The sequence below is a fragment of the Chiloscyllium plagiosum genome, chromosome 1 (assembly GCF_004010195.1).
Source record: "Chiloscyllium plagiosum isolate BGI_BamShark_2017 chromosome 1, ASM401019v2, whole genome shotgun sequence".
NCBI lineage: Eukaryota > Metazoa > Chordata > Chondrichthyes > Orectolobiformes > Hemiscylliidae > Chiloscyllium > Chiloscyllium plagiosum.
The window spans coordinates 110,744,974-110,759,569 of NC_057710.1; the positions used below are offsets into that span (position 1 = coordinate 110,744,974).

Here is a 14,596-nt window from a genome sequence, read left to right on the forward strand (position 1 = left end):
AAGCACAGCAGGTCAGGCAGCATCCGAGGAGCAGGAAACAATAAACTCATCACCAACAGAACCCATTGTTTGTCCAGAAGATTAACCAGCATTTGTTTTCTATGGAGGTTATCAGAGCTATATCAGACAATAAGGAAGCTGTAGTTTATCAATGAGTATAATCAAGTTGCTTGTGCCCTCAGAAACTTAATCCAAATGCTTTCCGAGTTCTCCAATTCTATCTTCATATGTGCTATCTGACAAAACCCCCATCTCTCACCAACAAGACCTAAGTGACATATTTACGTGCAGCTTTTGGTTATCGCTCTTTGCAGAGGAAAGTTATGGAATATCCTGGCTCTGATTTCACTATTATCCTTTCTACCAACTCCATAATTGAGACATCTTTTTCAATGTTAAGATCTCATTTCATTTTCTTGACCTATGCTTTCCTCTGGTTAACAGGAATTTCTAAATACACAAACAGTTTTTCATAGAGTAGCTAAATTAAAGGAATACTGTTGATTATATTTGCCCAAAGTAAAACTGTGTACAGCATCCTATTCTAAAAGAATCCTCTGAATCAAATTCAACCTAGATTTACGTGTGGTGGAAAAAAATATTTGATATAATTTACAAATTTATTCACATGTATGATACTATTAAGTAGATCCAGACAGACAGTTCTTCTTGTAAAAGACATGTAATACTAAATAATATTTTCAGAAGTCACACGACACCAGGTTATAGTCCAACAGGTTTATTTGAAATCACAAGCTTCAGGAAAGCTGCTCTTGCATCACATTGTGTAAGGAAGCTCATGTAATATTTTAACACAGATAAGAATAGTGACTTGATCATAATTGATTACTACCATCATCGGTATAGCTGTGTGTGTTGGGTGACTCCAATACTATAGCTAATGATTATTAACAAGCACAAATTTCAAACCGCATTTTCCTATGGATAACAAGACATTCATAAAAAAAATTCATTGGACGTGGATGTCACTGGCTGGCCAGCATTTATTGCCTGTTGCTACTTGCCTTTAAGGTGGTGGAGAGCTGTCTTCTGGAACCACTGCAGTCCAAGTTGTGGAGCTTGACTCACAATGCCCTTCAGGAGGGAATTCCAGGATTTTGATGCAGTGACAGTGAAGGAACAGAGATATATTTCCAAGTCAGGTTGGTGAGTGGCTTGGAGGGGAACCTGCAGATAATGGTGTTCCCAAGTATTCACTGCCTTTATCCTTCTAGTGATTGTGGGTGTGGAAGGTGCTGTTTAAGCATCTTTGGTGAATTTCTGTATCGCATCTTGAAGATAGAATACACTGCTGCTACTGAGCATCAGTGGTGGAAGGTGTGGATGCCTGTGGTGCCAATCAAGCAGGCTACATTGTCCTAGATTAAGTCAAGCTTCTTAAGTGTTATTAGGGCTGCACTCACCTAATATTCCTAAAACACAGGCTTTGGAGAGTTAGGTGAGTTACTCGCTGCAGTATTCCTGGCCTCTGACCTGCTGTTGTAGCTGCTGTGTTTACGTGGTGAGTCCAGTTGAGTTTCTGGTCATTGGTAACCCCAAAGATGTTGATAATGGAAGACTCTTTATGGTAATACCATTGAATGTCAAGGGACAGTGGTGAGATTGTATCTTTTTGGAGATAGTGATTACTTGGTATTTGATTCATTAAAGTAGTATGGTTACAAGGGGTCAGAATTGGAGCAAGTTGAAGAATTAAAATAACAAGGAACTGGGAAAATGACGGTCAAGCCTATGGACTGAACGCGGAGGTTCAGTAAAGTATTTGACCTAGCAGTATTTGATCTCTCCAATATGGAGGAGGACACAGTATACTAAATTGAAACAAGTACAACTACAGTTTCACTTTAAAGGAGCTTCAGAGCTTTGGATGTGGGAAGAGAGAAAATGGAAGAGGAGGGGCTCATCATACTTACCTTCTGCTTTTGTACTTGATTAAAACCAGTTCCATCTCTATTCTTTTCCAGTCTGATGAAATATCAGTGGCTTTAAATGTGCACTGAAGTTCAGTTTTCACTTTTCAACAAATATAACTGAACTGCCAGACTTTGAGAGTTAGAGTGGGAGAGTGAAAGCACTTGGCCTGTATACTATAATCTGTAGTCTCACGCTGTGCATTTAACTTGTAAAGTGTATTTAACTGACTGTCACGCCTGTTAACAATTTGTGATGGTCATCCAAAAATCTCTTAAACCTTCAATATTGTTGGCTAATATTTCCGTACCTTATAAAATATTTTACAAATATTAATTTTACACACAACTAAGTGTTTACAAATTTCGATGAATGATGTCATTGGCTCAAGTTGGTGTCTGCACAACTTCAAGTAACTTATTAGACAATCCATTTTTTGTAGCAAGAGAAAAATAAATTGTTGACCAAATTTTCACAACTTCCTTTCTCCATTAAAGATTAGCAGGACTCACCTCACTCAACATAAATTCGGTCAGGATATTTATTTGATTTGAATGCAAAACTACATAAAATGAAAATTACATCATACTGTCAGACAAAACTCCTGCAAGCTGTTCTTGTTATCCATAATATTTGTCTGGATGCAGAAATGTATGACCAAGGGCAGAAGTTGTCTTTTTCTCAAGTATAAATAGAGCAATAGGTTGGAATTTTGGATTTAATAATGGCCAGACTCTCCTGCAATACAAATGCAAAATCAATGCAATATGTTAGTACATTGTCAAACAAATTCTCACCTTTCTATCACTTTTTAAGTAGTAAGGGAATCAAGGGTTATGAGAAAAAGGCAGCTGAGTGCAGTTGAAGATTATCAGATCAGCCATGGTCTCATTGAATGGCAGGGCAGACTCAATGGGCTGAATGCGTTACTCCTACTCCTATTTCTTACGGTCTTTTGGTTCACAAGCAACTATAGTTCAGCAAATGGCACTTTGCTCTGATTAGACAGTCAAATGAGAACCCAGTTCATTATCACCAGTCTTTCTTTATACACTTGTTGACTATCTCAGGTTACTAGCAATGAACATGAACCTGCTTTTATAGAGTCAGGGTTGTATAGCATGGAAACAGTGCCTTCGGTCCAACTGGTCCATGCTGACCAGATATCATAAACTGATTTAGTCCCATTTGCCAGCATTTGGCCCATATTCCTCTAAACCCTTCCTACTCAAAAAAGCCTCAGCCTATTCAGCCTCTATATCTATAGCTCAAACCCTCCAACCCTGGCACATCTTTGTAAATCTTTTCTGAAAAACAAATTCCAAAAGAAGACCACCACATTTGTACAGCAACAAGTTCTCAATAACGTACAACCAGCAGTTCTGTTTTTGGTAAAATAATAACAACCAAATCAAATCATTCTAATACCCTTCATACTCCAATTAAAACATGTACACAGTATATACCTGTGAAAGAATTCTTAATAGCACAGTTGTCAAACTGCCCTGAAACATCAATCTCCGATGTTTCTATTACAATAGATTATGAGAAAGGAATATGATAAACCAATATTAAGATGCTATTAAATCCATGAAATGAACAAAAATTGTGTTAAGTAAGCCACTGGAAAGAATATGAAACACAGATTACTTCTAATTGTTTCAAATTTCTGAAAACTGTAACAAATCCTTGTCCATTTTTACAGACCCACTGTGTCAAATATTCAGTAATTTAACCATAAACATAATTTTGTAATACACACTTCTTCTGGGGAATTCATGGGATTGTAAAATTTAGCCAAAGCCAGACTTGGGTGTTTAACTGTAGTTTTAATATGTAAACATTAAAATGGCATACAACGATTTTAAAAAATGTAACGGTACAGAGAATTATCAGGGCTGCCAGTCCTGATGAGCAGAGTCATTTCCCTAGTATTTTGAAGATTTTTAAAACATGGCTTTCCTTTTGCTTATTTTCTTTTTGAAAGGACTTTGCTCTTCTGCTGAAGGCACTGCCTTTAGTTGAGATGTCGTTTCACAGATGCATGGTTGTTATCGATTAGAGAGAACAAGATAGTAGTGAATTCAGAATAGAGGAGGCAAAATGAAGTAAGGTGAAGATTGCAAACACAGAAGTCATGATGCTGGGTGCAAAGGCAAAGGGAAAAGAGAACAAAACAAAAACTGGAACATTGTTTCTTTTATTTACTGAGAAAACAGCAGACAAATATTGTCCACTAATTATTTTGAGCAACTTGCATGGGAGAATCAGGTGGTATTGCGGAAAGTTGTGACATTGAATATTAATACTGGAGCTCCTCTGCAGAGCCTATTCCCCACAAATATATGAGAATTTTGACATTCAAAATTTCTATCTCAACATTCACATAGGAAATGTCAATGTTACATCTGACTGACATAAGAAATGCATTTTAGGTGGTATAAGCATTCATTGAAAGTTGGTAAATGAACAGGAAGCAAAGGTATAGATTTTAATTTGGCAACAAAAGTACATGAGTAACCCAAAGTAAGTATACTTCATCTGCCTCTGGCTGTTTAATCCAGTCACAGTATTAACATATTATTTCAAAGTTTCCAAAACAATTCTGTTGAGCAAGCATAATAGAAACACAGAAACTAGGAGCAAGCCATTCATTCCATCGAGTCCACTCCAGCATTCCAAATGATCACATCTGATCCTCCATCTCAACAGAATAATCCACTGCCTCCCCAAAACTTTTGACACTTTCACTATCCAGAAATTTCTTTCTTTCTTAAATATATGCAGTGACTTGATCTTCACAGTCTTATGTGGTAGAAATTCTGCAAGTTCACCAGTCTCTGATTGAAGAAATGTCTCATCTCAGCACTAAATGACCTACCTGAGACATGACCCCTAATTCTAGACCCACAGACAGGAGAATCATTCAATTCGGCCCAGCCCGTGACAATTTTATACATTTCAATAAGGTCTGCACTTATACTCAAAAGCCAATGGTTCTGCCTAACTAAGGTACCACAATGGAAGGCCAAACCTGCCATTTCCAGAATCACCACAAAAGTTCAAGGTTTTAAGAGTTTTACAGGATTCCCCAATATGACTATCTTTCAGAGCCACGGCGACAGAAAGCACAGACTATAATTCTGTCCTAACCACAATGACTGTTTATGACGAATAAATAGACTTTAGCTTTTGAAAAACAATTATGAACCAGCAACAAATAGCCCTTCCAGTGGAGGAGTTCAAAATTCATTGGAAAAGCTGTGATATAAGGGTTGCTTGGTTTAGCTTCAGTTGCAACAGCACCAGTTACAATAAGACTTAGGAGCAGAAATTAGGTCATTTAGCCCATCGAGTCGGCTCCACCATTCAATCATTTATACAGTATGTTTATACAAATGTGATAAACCTCTCTAAGTCCATCACATGAGTGTTTATCGAACAAAGTCCGACATCAATCTGCATATGGAGATATTAAATCAGGGTGACTTAAGTTATCAAAGACATGTGTAAGGAGCGTATAAGAGGAGGAATAAACGAAAAATAGCTAGCATGCATCACAGGTAGAAGGGAACAATTGTAAACCACAACTAGGAATTGTTTGTAAGAAAGCTATTGACTTTAGATTTATAACTGGATATCCACCCCGTTGCGGCAATAGGTTACACAGGCATATTCAATTCATTTTCAGTCTGATCCAATTTCAATAGCTTATTTAAATAAACATTTATGGCACATTAACAGCCATTTCAAAACAACGTTGAATGATATGTGTTGAGATTATAATTTATATATTTGCAATTAGCTGGCTTTTTGCTCTACTTCAAGGCAAGCTGAAGTAATTTAGCCTGCTGCGACAATGGGTGCACATGTTTACCTTTCCACCATGCTGTTCCAGTCTCTGCAGGGCTTCTGTGATTGGCTGCTTAAGTTTTTTGTCCATCAATCCTTTTGACAGCTTTAATACATAAGAAAAGGAGATTAACATTCTTCAAAGTTTTAAAATTGAGAATGTCAATTATTTCTAAGCAATTTAAACAAAAATCAGGAAATTGAAAAGACTCAAAGCAAAATAGATTGACTGAATTTGTCTCTTCACAATGTGTCCTAGTCAAACAAAACTGTCCCTTTTCTGACCAGAATATCGTGTTTGGTTGTGCAAAGTTCAATTTTTGTGGAAAGGAGCTTGAACATGACAAAATTCATTTTCCCAATGCATCTGCAATAGAGAAAAGCTAGCAGAATTTTGGTGAAAATCCAGATTTTCCATTTTTGTAACTAAGTGTGGGAATGGGTGTTATGTGGGGACTAACAGACCACTCCATTAGTGAAATAACTCAATTTATCACATGCCAATTAACTAGTTAAGAGATGAAAACAGAGATTATGTAAATTTCTCAGCCTATCTCTGGCATCCCAAGTGAAGCCATTCCTTACAATCAAGAGGTTGCTGGTAAATCAGAAGCCGACACCTTCTGAATCCTGAAGATACATTAGTCAAAGCAGATCTTTGGGGAATCCAGTGATAAGAAGTTAAGCATGTTTTTTTTCTTTTCGCTTTATGGGGGTTGCCATGAGACAGAGTTTGCAGGGATGGTGTTGGAGGTAAGGGCAGAGAAGTGGTCTTCAGAGGTCACCGTCATTCATGCCAGCAATTTTCCCCACTTCAGGCTAAATAGAGGCCTACTCACCCAAACCCAGCTAAAAGGTTGTCATTGCTTCCCAGTTGGGAAACTAGCCAACTTTCTAGCTTGCTGGGAAGGTAGGTTATCAGGCTAGTGACAAGTTGAGACCTTTACGTGGTCAGTACTTGACCGGAAAGAGATAGGGAAAGGGAGAGACAGACAGAGAAAGAGACAGATAGACAGAGCCAGAGAGAGAGAGAAAGAGAGAGAGAGAGAGAGAGAGAGAGAGAGAGAAAGACAGAGAGTGAGAATGAGACAAACACACACAACATGCTCAGGGTCTTGTTTCCTCAATGCATTTTCTTGCTCTGGTCTGCAGAGAAAACAGAGACTTTAAACAAAATTAGGTTAGTCAGCCTATAAAATTACCCTCTCTTTCCCTCCAGCTGACCAGTGCAAAATATGATCAAGGTTCATGGAGTTCACATGCCTGGTTGACCTGTTTGGATTACATCTGGACACAATTATTTCATAGCCAGGGTCCAAGTGACATGTCTTATGATTTACGCCCACCAGGTTGAGTGTCCACGTGATTTTGTTAATGATTTAGAACATAGCCCTCATTGACACTCTTCAAGACAATTGTTCCTGGTGAGGCCTTGCAGACAACTTGTCTCCATTTCAACGGCTTTGTAACGTGGATGGTATAGTTACGCAAAGGTTCAGCCATCTTTGAGACTGCTGTTTCAAGTCTTTGGAAGGCGGCCTCTGAATTTAAAAATGACAAGAGGTTTTCAGCCAGTAAATTCAATTATCATTTTTGATTGTAAGGAATGGCTTCACAAGTGAAAACCTACTTTCTGCAAGGGGAATTGTGTTATTTTCCTTTGAAATCAAGTCAGGTTTCAGACAGATTCATATGTAAATCCAGCTATGAAGTGCAAACTCCTTTATAACAAAACAGATCCTTTGTTAACAAAAGAACTGACATTAAGATATTGAAGTACATTAGAAGGCTTCAGTAACAAGCAGCATCTCAGAAGACAGCTGTAAATACTCACACTAGTCAACAGATGTTTAAGATGGCTATTTACAGCTGGACCAACAACAGCACTAAGCTGGACCAAAGCACACAATCCTCTCTCAAAAACCTCAACATCTGAATGTGCCTGTAGGGAGAAAAATAACACCATAAAAACATTCCACAACAAAGGTTAAAAATTAATTACCATTTTACTACAGCGTGTGTAATTGCATTGACATCTACACTCCTCAATTTTATCCAAAGCTGTAACCACTGTTTAATAAAGCAGAAAATCTTGAAAGCTTGTGGTTGTGTGCACAAACACACAAATGTTAATTTGCATTATTTTAAAAAATGCAATAATGTATTGCTATCACTCTCTACAGCCCCAAAGCTAAGTTGTGTGAAATTTCTGTTTCTCTTACTTATTTCACAATTGCCTCAGGCTGCCAATAACATTTAGAATATTAGGACAGGTTTTTTTTTAATTCTCCCAAATCCAAAACTACCTCTTGCTATTTTGAACCAGTGCCCTGAGATGGCCCACTCCATGGGAGAATATCCTGTACTCGTCCGGAATGTTTAGAAGGGGCAGATGAAAACGTAACTGGATGGGAATTTCCAACAGCGGTCATGGTGTAGAAGGTAACTTATTCTTATTCATGGGATGTGGGTGTTGCTGGCTTGGCCAGCATTTGATGCCCATTTCTAATTGCCCGGGAAAAGGTAGTGGTCAGCTGCCTTCTTAAACCACAGTAGTCCTTTGGGAGTAGTGATACCAACAGTAATGTTATAAATGGCATGGACAGAAGTATAACTCCAAAGATATGGTTCCGAACAAGAGTCACACCAGACTCGAAATGTTAACTCCATTTCTGTTCCCACTAATACTGCTGAATTTCTCCATCATTCTGTGTTTGATTTGGCCATTTTCTCACATTGTGGGAAGGCAGGGAATCAGGCTGATCATGGATCCAGATCCTTAAGTGGCAGTTTTTATTAGTATTTAAGAGTATTTAATTGGTGCTGGGTTGGGGAGGTCTTCCATGGACCTTTCCATGCAAAACTGACTGACGTGGCAGGAAGAGATCAATTGTTTTTCAGTTGCCAACCTACTCCATTATTTGCCTTTCACACCATCTGCCCTGCCAGATCTCAGGTGGGGAAACCATCAAACAACAACATGAAGGAAATTCCTACATTACTGGATGTCAGACAAGCAGCATGGCAAATAGGGAGACAGTGGAAGAATCAAAGACCATGATGAGAAGACAGCTCATTGTGTTGTCAGTATTCATGTGGAACCTGTGTTTGGATAATGTTGCCAATGGGCAGTGAGTGATCCTCAATCCAAAAATTTACCTTATATGGAGGTTGGACTATCACAGATGTCGAACCATCTAATGGACTAATAACTCTATTGTGTAGCCAGTTAGCTAGATGGCTAGCATTTGGTTCAGATTAACACCAGCAGGACTTTGATTCCAGTTATAGCTAGCAGCTATCCCAGAGAGTGGAAAACAATTGTAAACCAACACTGAAAATAAACAGCTGAGGATGAAGCATCAGCAGACAAGTCATGGATCTGCCTTTGGGAAACGTACACATGAATGAGTGGATGGAATTCTATTCCATACAAGTGCATATAATCCTTGCATCACTATGCAATAAATTTGGGAAGCAAAATGCCAAAATAATGCTGCATCACATCTACAATTACTGACCTAACAGATGTTTTGTATTATTGTCTGGTCTTAGGCTTAGCTTTGAGAGTGAAAACTAGGCTGAATAAAATGACCTGTTTATACATAAGCCCAGGATACAAGCTGAACACACAATTCTTTATATTTTGTACTCAACATAAATATGAGAAAAGAATAAGACTGGTTATAAATTTGAATTTATTGCTACATTGGTTTCTAATTAATATAAAATGAATATTTTAGTTGGCATTTTATTGTAAAGGTGTGCAATAGCAAAGATGCTATTGCATCTAAATTTGCAAATGACACCAAAATTGGAGGTGTAGTGGACAGCGAAGAATGTTACCTCAGATTACAACAGGATCTTGCTCAGATGGGCCAATGGGCTGAGAAGTGGCAGATGGAGTTTAATTCAGATAAATGTGAGGCGCTGCATTTTGGGAAAGCAAATCTTAGCAGGATTTATACACTTAATGGTAAGGTCCTAGGGAATGTTGCTGAACAAAGAGACTTTGGAGTGCCTTCAAGGTTCGTAGCTCCTTGAAAGTGGAGTTGCAGGTAGATAGGATAGTGAAGAAGGCGTTTGGTATGCTTTCCTTTATTGGTCAGAGTATTGAGTAATGGAATTGGGAGGTCATGTTGCGGCTGTACAGGACATTAGTTAGGCCACTGTTGGAATATTGTGTGCAATTCTGGTCTCCTTCCTATCGGAAAGATGTTGTGAAATTTGAAAGAGTTCAGAAAAGAATTACAAAGATGTTGCCAGAGTTGGAGGATTTGAGCTACAGGAAGAGGCTGAATAGGCTAGGGCTGTTTTCCCTGGAGCATCAGAGGCTGAGGGGTGACCTTATAGAGGTTTACAAAATTATGAGGGGCATGGATAGGATAAATAGACAAAGTCTTTTCCCTGGGGTCGGGGAGTCCAGAACTAGAGGGCATAGGTTTAGGATGAGGAGAGGGGAATATAAAAGAGACCTAAGGGGTAACTTTTTTCACACAGAGGGTGGTAAGTGTATGGAATGAGCTGCCAGAGGAAGTGGTGGAGGCTGATACAATTGCAACATTTAAAAGGCATTTGGATGGGTATATAAATAGGAAGGGTTTGGAGGGATATGGGCTGGGTGCTGGCAGATGGGACACGATTGAGTTGGGATATCTGGTCGGCATGGACGGGTTGGACTGAAGGGTCTGTTTCCATGCTGTACATCTCTATGACTCTATAATCAGGATCAGTGGTAAGCCATTTAGTTCAAGGCTACTCCCACAATTCATTAAGATTAGGACTGATCTGATGGTGGCCACTTTCTTACCTACCCGCATTAACCTTTGACTCCCTTGTCAACTATAAATCTATCTAACTCAGCACTGGATAATTTCAATAACCCAACTTCTACTGGTCTCTATGGGAGTGAAATTCAAACACTAACAGCACTCAAAATGAAAACAAAAATCTCACTCTCTCTCTCATAAATGCAAGACTCCTTACTTTTCAACTGGCTCCTAATTCCAGATTTCCCCACTAGGAGAAACAGCCTCTCAATATTTACCCTGCAAAGCTTTCTCAGAACCTAACATATTTCAATAAGATCACCTTTTCTAAATTCCAATTTCAACAAAATATTCAAATGAAATGCATATAAAATTACCGAAATGTAGGCGTCAGTTATTATTAGCGTGACTGACTTTGTCAGTTGTGAAAGTTTTACTAAAACATTTACCAGAGCAGCTTTTAACTTCGGAACCACCTTTGGAACTAGTGGAATAGCCTTCTCAGCAGCATTTTCAATCTCCAGCAATTCTTTGAAACCTTCCTTGGCTACAAATGTGTAAGGATGTTTAGTTTCTCTTAATCCCTGTGTAAAGTAACAGGCAAAACATTAAATAAAGATGGAGACTGGCTTTTTCAAATATAATTTGGCTATTGATTCAATGAGGTATATTCTTTAAAAAACAACCCCACCCAGTGGTCAAAGCAAGTCCAATACTTGGTTAGCATTCTACATACTTCAGTAGGCCTTGTACTAAACCAACACAACTGCCACTGCAATTTCATACTCGGTAGGAAAACATGCTTGATAAGTAAAATAATATTCTTTCTTCATTATTGCTTTATCATTGAGGCAGTGTGCTCCATTTCTAATCAGTATAAATATGACACACTTTATTTCAGCTCTATTCCTGATGAAGGGCTTTTGCCCGAAACGTCGACTTTCCTGCTCCTCGGATGCTGCTGTGCTTTTCCAGCACCACTCTAATCTAGACTCTGGTTTCCAGCATCTGCAGTCCTTGTTTTTACCTCATACACTTTTATAACATGTTGCAGCACTTATTTAGTATAATTGTTATTGAGTCTGCAACCACAAGATTTAAAAGAATAATCCAGAAACGTTTTTTTCAAAAATTGCAAACATTCTAAACCAATGAAAAAATTCTGACACAGAAATAATGCACAAAGATGTAATTTCTTAAAAACATCTGTACAATCTCACTTGTCCTTATTAGAGTGCTTCATATTTTAACACTGCTGGTTAGAGGCAGGACAGCAATAAATTATTTTACACAAAATTCCTTGAGTAGTTCATGTAATTCTGCTCCAGTCAAAACAGGCTCAGGACTGTTTTGTAATAAACAAACTATAGCTTCATACATAAAAAAAGTTATGTTCCAGGGTGCCACCTTTTGGAGATTTGAAAGGATAAAAGGAAATTTAAATAAAATGGATCATGAACACTAGCACAGAAACAGGCCATTCCTAATGAAGGGCTTTTGCCCGAAACATCGATTTTCCTGCCCCTCGGATGCTGCCTGAACTGTTGTGCTTTTCCAGCACTACTCTAATCTAGACCCTAATCTCCAGCAGCTGCCATACCCATTTTCACACAGAAACAGGCCACTCCACCCAATTGATCTATGTCAGACTTACTTTGTATTTGTTTTAGAAAAATGAAGGGTGACATAATACAACCAAAATGTCCCACTTCTAAGACACAGAGAATGATCAAAGAAAGTCCCATTACTGCTATTGTTCCTGTTTCTTGCAGTGCACTAATGGTCTCTGAATAAGCCCACTGGGAAGTCTGCAACCCTAAAACCATTGTTCTGTGCTGTCCCCAACAGAGTTTGGGAACGCAAAAGAAAACATCATCCTGGATGCCACCTAAAAAAAATTCATCTGTCTTCAACACACTGGCAATATGCAGTCAGGCCTACAGTAAGTGATACAATACCAAAAGGAAAGTATTCTTCAAGCAAGCTGTCAGAAGCAGGGTAATACAGGAACTAGCATTGTACTACTTTCTAATGGAATCATGAGAGAAGAGGATACTTGCAAGTTACATTTCTCCACTGGAACAACATTTTGTCTCAGTATAAAACAGGAGATAACTCAACACAGTACTGTGGAAATTGCAAATGTGTAGAATACCAAAATGCATTACCCCACATTTCTCTGCACTGAAATTCATCTGGCAGGTGTCTGTCCATTTGGCCAACTTGTCAATGTCTCTCTAAAGTCGCTCAGCATTATCCTCAACTCACTATTCACCCTAGCTTAGTATCATCTGAAATTTAGATATTTTGCCCTCAACACCATCTCCAAATCATTTATAAAAATCAGAAAAAGCAAGGGTCCCAGTACAGATCCCTGGGGAACAACACTTTAAACTTATCTCTAATTTGAGAAATGCCCATCCATACCTATCCTCTGTTTCAACATCTAATACATGCTGCCAAGGACCCATCAATTCCAAACATGTCCCTACCTCAGAACCTGGAAGCCTGGGTTAAAATCCTACCTGCTTCAGAGATGTGCAAAACATCTCTAAACAGGTTGATTGGAAAATATTAACAGCAGAACAGCATAAATTGTCAAGCGACTTGTAGCAATTTTCAGTTCACTGGACATCACTCTGCCACCACAAGTTGGAGGCTAATTTGCACATTCATAACAGTGTAAACATACATTTTCTTTGTAAATTCTGGCCCAATCTCCCCATGTTGGACTGCAGTGTTAGCTGAACTCTTGATCTGCTTCAGAAAATGGACGAAAACAGAAAACAGGTGTTGTCAAGAGTGAACTGAGTGGAATGCTTCAGGGATTGATGCTAGAGCCTGCATGGTTCTGTAAAAGCATAATGAAATGGGTCAGTCTTACCTCAGCTAAGGTAATAAGAAGAGGGTCAAAGCAAACAGTCTCTGGTGGCTGATCCCATTGTAGTCTATGACTCACTGAACCATGAAATAACCTAATGGAAAAAGATGTGCACAAAACAATAACATAAGAAGAAATCCAATTTTAAATCCAAAGCAACGCATAAGCATTTTCACATGTCCCAAAGGACGTTTCAAAGCACTTCATATAAGAAATCACTCTCATAATTGTTGCTTATTATTTAAAGCCAGAAGCATGTTACAAAATGGCACTGAGTCTGGGTCTGTGGCTCAGAAGGGAAGGGGGAGAATAGGAGAGTGATACTGATAGGAGATTCAATGGTTAGAGAAACAGACACAAGATTCTGTGGTCGTGAATGAGACTCCTAGATGGTATGTTGCCTCCCAGGTGACAGGGTCAGGGATGTCTCAGATCAAATCTACAGGATTCTTAAGCAGGGGGTGGGGGGGCGAAACTAGCCAGAAGTCATGATACACATTGGTACCAATGACATAGCTAGGAAAAGGGATGAGGACCTGAAAAATGAATATAGGGAGTTAGGTTGGGAGCTTTAAAGCAGGACGAGCAGAGTAGTAATCTCAGGATTGTTATCGGTGCCGTGAGCTAGTGATGTTAAGAACAGAGACCAAGTGCAGCTGAAAATGTGTTTGCACAGCTGGTATAGGAGGGAGGGCTTCAGATATGTGGATCATTAGGATACCTTCGAGGGAGGTGGGACATATACATGGAGAACGGGTTGCATCTGAACTGGAGGGGTACCAATATCCTGGGCGGAAGGTTTGCTAGAGTTTGGGAGGGGGATGGGAACTGGAGCTATGGATCACAGGATGGGGTAGCTGGTGAACAGACAGATACAGTGTGCAGAGAGTCTTTGAGTAAGGATAGACAGTTGATAGGGCAAAGTTGCAGTCGGTGTGATGGGTTGAAGTTTGTCTATTTTAATGCAAGAAGTGTCAGGAATAAGGGTAATGAACTTAGAGCATGGATCAGTACTTGGAACAATGATGCTGATTCCTGATGAAGGGCTTATACCTGAAACGTCGATTCTCCTGCTCCTTGGATGCTGCCTGACCAGCTATGTCTTTCCAGCCCCACTCTCTCGAATGTGGCTATTACGGAGACTTGGATGTCACAGGGGCAG

At 39.1% G+C, this 14,596-nt stretch overlaps 1 protein-coding gene across 1 annotated transcript in view; it reads right to left on the bottom strand.

Annotated features, from left to right (window-relative positions):
- Positions 1 to 1,331: 1,331 nt before the first annotated feature.
- The window catches only part of LOC122551705 (PACRG-like protein), a 34,829-nt gene continuing 21,564 nt past the window's right edge, over positions 1,332 to 14,596 (bottom strand). Inside the window, exons 4-8 of the mRNA XM_043694056.1 lie at positions 13,438 to 13,528; positions 11,003 to 11,137; positions 7,619 to 7,726; positions 5,810 to 5,890; positions 1,332 to 2,670 (exon numbers count right to left, since the gene is read on the bottom strand). Coding sequence (XP_043549991.1) covers positions 2,614 to 2,670; positions 5,810 to 5,890; positions 7,619 to 7,726; positions 11,003 to 11,137; positions 13,438 to 13,528 — 472 coding nt within the window. The 3' untranslated portion in view covers positions 1,332 to 2,613. The remainder of the gene's footprint in view (positions 2,671 to 5,809; positions 5,891 to 7,618; positions 7,727 to 11,002; positions 11,138 to 13,437; positions 13,529 to 14,596) is intronic.